The sequence below is a fragment of the Pteronotus mesoamericanus genome, unplaced genomic scaffold (genome assembly GCF_021234165.1).
Source record: "Pteronotus mesoamericanus isolate MK-2021 breed Mesoamerican mustached bat unplaced genomic scaffold, CSHL_Meso_final scaffold_54, whole genome shotgun sequence".
Taxonomy (NCBI): Eukaryota; Metazoa; Chordata; class Mammalia; order Chiroptera; family Mormoopidae; genus Pteronotus; species Pteronotus mesoamericanus.
Window position 1 is genome coordinate 73,366,024 of NW_026555321.1, and position 10,397 is coordinate 73,376,420.

General features: G+C 38.1%; 1 protein-coding gene across 1 annotated transcript in view; it reads right to left on the reverse strand.

Annotated features, from left to right (window-relative positions):
* Nucleotides 1-2,599, reverse strand: part of KCNB2 (potassium voltage-gated channel subfamily B member 2) — a 356,918-nt gene extending 354,319 nt beyond the window's left edge. Inside the window, exon 1 of the mRNA XM_054595859.1 lies at nt 1,979-2,599. Coding sequence (XP_054451834.1) covers nt 1,979-2,557 — 579 coding nt within the window. The 5' untranslated portion in view covers nt 2,558-2,599. The remainder of the gene's footprint in view (nt 1-1,978) is intronic.
* Between the last annotated feature and the right edge of the window lie 7,798 nt (nt 2,600-10,397).

Here is a 10,397-nt window from a genome sequence, read left to right on the forward strand (position 1 = left end):
TAGCAAAGAATTGCTTCTATTATTAATTTGAAAACAAATTTATTATGTATAACTACATAAAATTTTCCAATCCATTGTCTTTAACTCCTGGTTATAGTTTGTAGGTAGAAATTTGAAGGCAGTTTAAATCATCTGGCTGATGTATAGGGGTATATGATGATATATTGTAATAATCCATTATCAACATTAACTTCTTAGACATCAAGAGATAGCTGCTGCTTCTAAACTGTATAGATTAAATGAACTCCCTCATCTGGGAAATCAAGGATGAACCCCAGTCCATCCTTACGAGAAATTCTTCTGGAAAAAAAAGTGTACATATTTTAAAATATTTCTATAACAGTACTTAATTTTAGATGTGTATTAATAATGTTGTTATAAGCAAATAAACCACAATAACCTTTGAAGTTTTCTTTGATTTAGTTGCTTATTTTCACATATTTAGCTAAATCCATCTAGAACACTTGGTGGAACAATGGTTTATCCCTCAATTGCCTAAAGGCTTGAAATAATTAATTGAACACCGAAAATATTCCCTTAAATTCAGAGCTTATCTCATCCATCTCCAAAATTCACTCCATATTTTTAAGAGCAACTCAAATATATAACTAAACACTTGGCATTGGAAAGAGCAGTAACCTTCAAACCGAACCCCATAAATGTAGCACTTCTATTTCTTTCTTACAGGTAAAATACTGGGAAACAAATTATTCATAGCTACAAAAAGACCTGATTAAAATCTTTCATTTGCTGCAAAATGTGCATTTCCTCATTTGGTATAATGGAAATACAGCTTATTTCCTTTAGTTCCATGTCCTGGCCGGAAAGTAAAATGCCTTTATAAGTCATCAAGATGGAAAAATCAGACATGTCAAACAAGAAGTTTTATGATCATCTCTTTCCATTACTTATATGTCCCAGGTTATCATGTGAAATCTTAATTTCTGGTCAAAGGCACATATGGCATATTATAGTTCTATAATCTCTACTGTTTATAAGAATGAATAATTGAAGAAACTGTAATTTAAAGAATTCATATGATGACTACATTCTTTATATTCCATTTTCATATAATATGCACAAAATATCACTACTATATTTCTCAGCTAACGATGACTCTTTTTGCTTTTTCTAATAATTTGTATTGCAATATAGAACTAAGCATATGGGATGAAAAATCAGTTTGAGCTAACTCTCAAAGCTCCAAATAAAACTAGATAAATAGAATCATGTAGTTGAATTAAATACTGAAATTACCAGCAAAACAATTTACTTTGAGATTTCGATATATGCAGGTACAATGGAAACATATGAATTTAATACCTTCATTTAGGCAAACACTTTATGAACTCTGAGATGTGGTAATATGTCACCTGCAGAAACAACTGTACCCCAGCAGTCAGGAACGTTGTCAGAGTAGTCCTCACAAGGAGAAGTCAATAGGTGCATCTGGACATTGACATGCCCTACACAGCTTAACACGGCAGACCCTCGCCCCTGTGAGGGGCTGCCAGCCCTCTGAGCAACAGGACCCTTTCCCTCCCTGTGCCTCTAGAGAATCAAGCCAGGAGGAACCTCCTCCACTTCCCAAGGCAACACCTTGCCTTTACTCAGGATGAGGCCCAGGCCCCAGCCCTCTCTCTGCAAGACTCCATGCCTGATGGATCTGAGCTAGTAACTTCTCTGCCTCCAAGTTATCAACACACAGTGTGTGGAAACCAGACTGCTCCACACTCTGTCGCCCAGACCTGTTCCTACACAGTAATACTTACGAAAGACTAACGCCATCTGATGACATTACACAGGCAGAATAACTCTACATGACTAAAGATTTTGGAAAGAATCTTTCACTGTCTCTGTAGTTACCATTCTGTTCTGTCTTACCGAAACATCTTCAGTGAAGAAGATAACACCCTCCTGAATGTAGACAGCACCTTTCCTGACCACACACAGGAAAGCAATGCCACACTTCTCTTACCTTTGCAGCCACTGAGGAGTTGGGCTTCTCCAGCAAGTCCCATAGCTTCTTCCTTTTCTCAGGGCAGCAGGTGTTATCGAACTCTTCTCCTTCCCGCTCTCGCATGGTCTCTGCCTCCCGCCTCAGTTCTTCATTCATTTGTTCTTTCTTCTGGTGATACCTGGCTTGGCAACAGGACTCCAGGTAGATCTCATCAATGCCCCAATAATCAAGCTCCTGACCAAAAGACAGAGCACACATTTCTTCCATCATGTGAAGTTTCCCTGTCCGGTAGAAATTTAAAATGGAAGTGAAGGCGCCTGGATGCCGATCAAAGAAATACTCATTTTCGTTCAGATTGTAGTCATCACACACCTCCAGGAGGCTCTCGTGAGTGTTGCAGTCTCGCAGCTTCCCCAAGCGTGTCCTGGGCAGACGGTCCAACGTTCTCCACAGGACCTCATGGTTCAGGCCCCCCACATTGATTTTAACTCTCCGTGAGCACGTTTTGCTCCGAATGATGTCCACAGGTTCTGGTGGAAGAGAGAGCGTTGACCTTGAAGCCTTCCTGTTTAAGCCAGGGGGAGCCTTTTCTGCCATTTTGAACTGAACACAGTCGCGGAGCCAGCCTCTTCCACAGAATGAGCCGTGGGAAGGTCAGCGAAAGTGACATCTCTTTGAGGCAGGCATTTCCACGGCCACACTGGAAAAAAACAACCATCTGGTTACTCACATTTTCCCTAAAGCATTTCTCTTCTATGGGATTCACTCTGTTATTTATGCGCAACCAGGAGGTATAATATTAATATTGTGTATTTCCGGGGATCTAAATCTTTGTTTTAAGATACGAGCCAGAAGGAAAAGACAACGCAATGTACTAGGCCAGAACAGGCTATATATTCAATTTAATGAACCTGTAGGTTGACAATTCCAAAACTGTCACCAGAGACCCCCTTCTCAAGCTCTATACTAAAATATCCACGTGCTGATCACCTCTTCCTCGATAAACCAGACACCTTAAACTAAGCTGACCACACCTCCAACTAGCCACACCAGTTTCTGTTCCTTCTTCAATGAAGATACGGCCCTCCGCACCTCCATGCCCAGCCACCCAAGATAAAACTGAGAAATCCTGATCCATCCATCCATCCACATTCAGATCAGCACCAGGTATTAACCAACTGTACCTCCTAAATGTTTAAGTCCTCCAACACCACTGCCCAGTTTCTGTTACCCTTGAACGACGATGCTGGTTCAAACCCTCAGCATCTCTCACCTGCATTTTTACATCAGCCTCTTAACCCAAACCCAGGTTTTGTCTACCTAAAGCCCATTGTCAACACAGCTACTAGAATGATCCTCTAAGATACAAACTTGGTCTTGCCATGCTTTAAATGCTACAAAGGCTCATCATTACGGGTAGTGAAAAGTCCACTTAGCCCTACTTTTTAAGTCCTACCTCTCCGCCCTCCCTCTCATCTTCCCTTATCACTATATGGCACCCACCCCAGACTATACACATGATTCTGTCTCAAGCTCCTGACCTCTCTTTATGACTGTTGTTTGCTCTTCCAGTCTCAGCTCAGACATCACCTCCTTCAGAAAGCCCTCCGTGATATTCTCTCCACAGATAATTCTCTCACATGATATTCTCTCCACATGATAAGCCCTCCACTAGAAATTCTCTGTGAATGTCTTCTATTTCATCATGCCACTGCAATAACTCCTTTCCCACAGGATGCTGGGTGCTCTTAAAGACAAAAACTATCTTCTCTCATTATATTCTTATTACTGAGCACAGTGCTTACATATTGTGATGGTTGAATAAATCTTAAATAATGAATCAATTCTTTGTTTTCCAGAATACAGGTGACAAAAGATCTAGTAGGGCTAATGTATGTGGTCAGAAAAACACATTAATGGAATTATTTGGATAACTTGCCTAAAAAGCATCTATGTTTATATGTCTGTGTGGATATAGGATGTCAGAATGTGTGTGTGTGTGTGTGTGTGTGTGTGTGTGTTGCTCCACAGCTCTTTTCACCTTCTACTAATTCTTTAAGGCAATACTGTGCTAATATTCCCTCTTGTTGATCCAGTGTTCCTGATTCTGATCCACAGCAGCAAGCATCTTCTTACATGATCTTCCCCTATAGGTTTTTGAAGAAATTCACAGAGCTTCAAGCAATTCATCCAAAATACCACCTTTAATGAAAACACAATGTTTCACAAAACCAATGGCTTATACCAAAGGGAAAAAGTTTTTAGATTTAAGGGGTCCTTATAATTAGAACTCTCTTTTGAGATACACAATTTCTGCACATCTCTGGTTTCTCCACTCCTATAAGTTAAAATTATTTCTCCATCTGGAAACCAAGTATCCTCTTAAATGAATGTTAAGTCAAATTTATAAGAAAAATATAGATGGACTATATAAGAAGTACTTCAAATTTGGCCAATAAATACACTTGAATTGGGAGTTTTTTCAACTAAATAGTCACAGAAGTATTTTAAGCATATACATTCACAGTTTATTGCAGACATAGATGCCTATTTTTACAAAATAGAGTTACAATGACTAATTTAAATTCTCTGAACCTCACTTTCTAAATCTAGAAAATGAGGATAATAGTATCTACTTCACAGGCAATATTATGATGATTAAATGAGAAAGTTTATGTGCAGCATTCACCACACAGAGGCATATCCGAGTAGAATAAGAAAATTCTTTCTCCTTTAAGTTTGGTTTCTAACCACTGACAGAAAACTAAGATTAAAAGCTATACCAGTGTCTAGTAAATATAAATACTAGCATTACATTTTTTCCTTATGCATATGTTCTGTCTTCTCAAGTGGATTATAAACCTCTAAGGTCAAAAACTGTTATTCCCACCTTTTTTTACTGAGCACATAACAGGTACCTCATATCATGCATCCCTGATGCCACTGCTCCCCATGTATTCAGGTGATTGTGCACTATATATACAAAAACAAAAATTGAACAGTGATATTAGGATCAGGCAAAACTGATGAAAATATTAGAGAGGTAGCAATTCCAGTGATGAACCTTAATGTCGCCTTGTCATTAAATAACTTGGTTATAGATGGCAATAACATCTCGGCAACCCATGCAGATTATGTGAACAGTCTCCGTGAACAGTAAGCAGGCAGGCTAATTCATTTTTAACTTGCCTACAAATAAACATAAAGTGAATTTACTCTTTATGGAATATCACATCTTATATTAATGTGAAGAACATAAATGGCTTTTGAATTGATTATATCAGATGAGAGCTTTTCCAGAAAAAGTGAGACCAAACTCCAGTGTGATACAAACATCTCATGTTTGTGCTCAAGGGCTCAGTGTGACTTGCTTTCTTGTAAGTCATTACTAAAAGCATAAATGCCATGTCATGGTCACTGGTAGGTCACCCTTTCTCTTAAGTAATTTCACACTCATGACGTGTAGTGAATTTTCCTTTCTGTAGAGTGTGTGTCTCAAGAGAGGAGAGGTCATAAGAGCTAAATTTCAAAATATCTTCTTTACTGATCAAGAACTTTCTATTATAAGAAATCCAGTGTTGATTACAAATCCCACAATAAAAGACAGACTGAAATTCAATGCCCTTTCTTCAAAGCAAGGGTAGAGAAACTCAGAATAAGAGAATGTGGCCTGTTGATTTGATTTTTGTAAGGCCTAAAAATGATGTGCTCTGATTACTGTTATTCTAGCTAAAATTTTTTATTCTCCCTTGGCAGAATGTTCTGCTTGTTACCTGATTAGGAGTGGAGGCTCAGAGGCATAAGTTCTCAAGCAGCTGAAGAGCTGTGAACAGTGCACAGCATAAGCCCAGATCAGTAGTACCTTGGAAACTCACTGGGCCAGCTGGCCGGCCTGCCTGCCTGCCATTATTCTCCCTTCTCGCTCTCCCTCTGTGGTTTTTCCTCCCACTTTACCCTGCCTCTATTTCCTCACTCACTGCTTATCATTCTTCTGTTCCTCTCCCTCTCCTCCTACCCTGTTCCCTAGATCCTTCTATCCTCACAGCCTCTTAACCAACCACAAAACCAAACTCTGTATTTTGAAATTTGTACATACTTCATAAAGTTCTCTATATCCTTGTTATGAAAACCTCCTGAGCTGAAAATGCCATGCTTCTCTCCAGAAAAAGAGAGAAACATCTAAACTGAGTTGTTACTCAAGAGAGGTTGTATGAGATCACCAAAGGGAGCTCTGCTCTGAGGCTCAGGACCCCGGATCCAGGTGGACTGATCTCTGTCTCCCTGTCTCCTTTGTGATTGAACGTCAGTTCCCTCCCCCAGTAAACAGTGGCATTTCCACGCCTGCAATTCTTTGTTTTGCTGTGACACTTGCTGAATTTTTTCCTCCCTATGACTCCGTGCCCTTTACCACCCTGCCCCTCCAATCTCTATCCTCATTTAGATAGAGATAAACATCATACTATCTCAGAGTCCGTGAAAACATTCTTTCATGTCTAGTTCCTTAAGAAAAGCTGGTTTTCATATTTCATTTCAAGAACTCTTTGATATTTATCAGGGCTTGAAACAGACTACCTTCAAAGCATCATAAAAGTTTCACTTATTTTACTTAGTGTTTAGTTGCTTTTCTATATTTTAACTTTTCATTTTTAATCTATGTTCTTTTCTGTCATACTAATTTTACTTCTAACAACAAATCTGTCAGTTCCTGCTGCATTAGGGATCATGATTTGTCACTCTTAAGAGCTTGCAAAATTTATGTTTTTAATTTTAGTAATAAAACTGGATATGATGCTATATTTTCTCACATAAAGTTTTATAAGTAAATCCCATAAGAATTAATCATGTAATTCAATTTAGTATATAAGTATAATTCAAAAAGTAATAATTCATTGTGTAGATGTTATGCAACTTGTAGAATTTATATAAATAAAGTCAGTTATAAACACAACACACATTTTTATATCAAGGGCAAAATCTCAGTGTCTCTTTTCTTTGGATGGTTTGTTGATTTATTTCACCTCACTAGATCAATTGAAATGAAAAGTCAAGCTTGTAACAGTCGGTGGACCAGTGCAAACATATAAACATCCCTCCATTAGGCCAGAAGAGAAAAAAGCGACTCCTTAAACAATGAACAACAAACATTCCGGATTTGCACAGCTGCACCACGCTCCTACCAGCAGCGTGAAATTATGCTGCCACCCATTCAGGGCCAAACCTGACAAAACACAACTTTCTGATCATGGCACCATAATTACAGCTTGAGGCTGCAGGTTTGAAGGGAGCAGAGGGAGGGGGGTAATGTAGTCTCAAAAATACTACCATCATGTCATATACTTGACACTTCCTTAGTGTGGCAAGGCAGGATAAGTTCCATGTATGAGCGTGTGAAGATGAAAAGTAGATCTTTCTAAAGATCTAAGTGATGTTTACCATTTCTTTTCTCTGTTGCTAGTACATGATGAGCAGGCATTTGCAAACAAGCCGCTCTGAGACCTTTAAGTCTAAGTCACTCTGTGTTATTTCCTTAAATTTTCATGTATGGTTTTAAGTAGTAAATTCATCATTTTTTCTAACAGCTATTTTTGTTTCAGAGAGCCACAAAGATTACTTGCAGTAGATATGTGGAGAGTAGGGCACTGAAACTGTTAGTTGGAAATATAATCAAGGCTTTAAAAAAAAAAAGTTAGTACTTGCTGAAATTTTAAAAAGCATCTCCAGAATTTACTAATGAAAAACTATAAAATCATAACAAGTGAAAAACAAAGCAAATTTATTTGAGAAAGATAGGTAGTATTTTAAAATAAGGCTTTAGAAACTTTTAGCTATTCTAAGAAATTCAACAAACCTGCTGAATTACCTTAGGACCTGGCAGAACAGCATGGTGATTACCAGAGGCAAAGGGGAGGTGGAAGAGAGTAAAGTGGGGATCAACGGTGATGGGAGGAGACTTGGCAAACAGTGGTGAACACACAATACAATATACAGATGATGTTTTATAGAACTGTACACCTGTATAGTTTTATTACCCAATGTCACCCTAATAAATTCAATTAAAAATATTAATGAATTTCATACTGTTCATTGTTTTTTAATATGTCAAATTCTAGTGATAACTAAAACACTGTCCTTGTCTTCAGAAAGGTGGAAGGTGGTATTTTTCTGCAAAGGCAGCTAATACCAGCATGTTCCTCGATTTTAGCCCAACTGTTTACTCTGTAGTTAAAAACAAATCCATGACTTTTATCCTTGATATAACCGATGCTTTTTTTAGATACACTCGAACAAAATCCTAAAAGCTTTGCTTTCGGTGGTCAAAGGAAGCATTGTGTTGCAGTAGGAAGAGAAGAAGACAAGTAATAAGTAGAATATGTAATATGAGTATCTTTCAATATCATAGATGTCTCCAAACAACCAAATTTATAAATAAACTATTTTATTTAGACACATATGATTTTTATTCATCAGAATAGAGAACCATTTAAAGAATTAGATCCTATATATGTGCTTGCTATAATAACAGAATATAACAGTCTTTCTTTAGAAAAATGACCTTTACAAGACATAACCAACAAAAAAATCCTTCTATACTCTGAAAAATATAATACTGATGTTTTAATGCATCTTACACCTTTTATAAACTACCAACTATAGTGGTCACTGAAATTTTTCAGTCTGTTTCAAAACACACACAAAAACGCTCAAACTTTTACATGAGCATTCATTCAGCCATTCAGCTGGTGGAAGGTTTTCTATTATGAAGGTAAACATGCCCTTTACGTTGGGGCCCAAGATGGGGCGCAGGATGTGTTCTTTTAAATGTCTCCTTTTGCTAAAGTCTTTCTAGTGTCAAAATGAAGTGAAGGGGGTAAATAAAGATGAAAGGTAATGAGAAAAAAAAGACAACCAAGAGAGAAACTATTGGTGCCGCTGGAAGGGATGAGAAACAAGGCTGGGCCACCCTGTAATATCTTGATTAAAAAAAAAATCACAAGTGTCACTTGCTACCTGGTGGTTTATGTGGATAATACAATCTTCTATCTGTGTGATTGACTTAAATTTCGTATTCTTCTGAGTGTCTTGTGGCATTAGTTAGATTAGGCCTCTGTGAAACCAAATAAAAAATGTTCAGTAAGTTTGGATAGGATTTGAATATTGTGTTGGATTTCTTCCAATAAAATTAGCTTTTAGATCATGGAATGACTGATCTGGAATGTTCAGTGGTAAGATTCTTGACAAGGGATTTTGCTGTTCCACTTAACAGCAAAAATACACTTTCCAGCTGTATTCCAGCCCCTTAATTTCTCCCTAATCAGCACATTATAGGCAATGTAGCTTTTTAAAAGTTCAAATACTGAGTCTGATTTGAGATTAGTCTCTCCAAAGTAAACATTATACCATGCCATTATACCATGCTTTACATATCCCCACGTTAGGAAAATAGAATCACAGATAGTGGCAGAAGGGAGCTGGGATCTGACCCGATCCAGTTTCTTTATTTACAGCCATGAGAACTGAGGTCATGTCACTTGGCTGACCTCTGGTAGTTACTGAAGTTGAACTAAAACCAGATCTGTAGATGCCTATCAAAGTCTCTTTCCTTTACTATTCTTTGCTTTTCACCTCCTAGTCAAAATTTTAAAAAGCTTTTATTTCTTTGTGTCCCCCCATGTTAAAATATTGATTCCAACTACATAAGTTAAGTTGTTATTTCCTATATACTGTTTGTTTCTTTAAAGGGCAATAGCTGCAGGCCAGCAACTTGACCGTTTTCTGAAGAGAGGGGCACTCATAGAATCGCTCTCATGACATCTGCTTCCCTAGAGCCGGTTTTTATGGTAGCTCCCTTCTCCTGCTCCTGACCCCTCCAATCAGTTCTGTACCCTGCAGCCCCAGCACCAGCAGATCGGGGCCATCTCCTGTAGAAGACACTCCCACCCTGCCCACTCTCAGGATAAAGACACAGTTTGCAGGATAAAAGACTGCAAGGTCTGTCTTTTTCTTACCTCTACAATTCCATCGCCTACTTTGCTCCCTCTCACTCTCTCTGTTACAGCTTTTTCATTCTTTGCATGTGCCAGTCTCTCTCTACCACACGGACTCTGCACACCCATTCCCCCCCTTTTCACCTGCTGATAGCAACTCAGGGATCACATTTTAGATAGCCCCCTGATGTCCTTGATTATACAATAATCCTCCTGTTTTAAGAACTGATATACTCATAATATCAGGTGCCTTCTTCCTGGAGCACTTGTCACAATAGTAATTTTATATTTTTGGAGATGTGCATTTTTACTATTTGACTAATATCCAATCTCCTTACTAGACTTTAAGTTCCTTGAGGGCACAGACAACATTTGATCTTATTCATTATTTTATCCCAAGTGCCTGGTATACAGTAGATACATAATAAATATTAGTTGAATGAAAAAGTAAA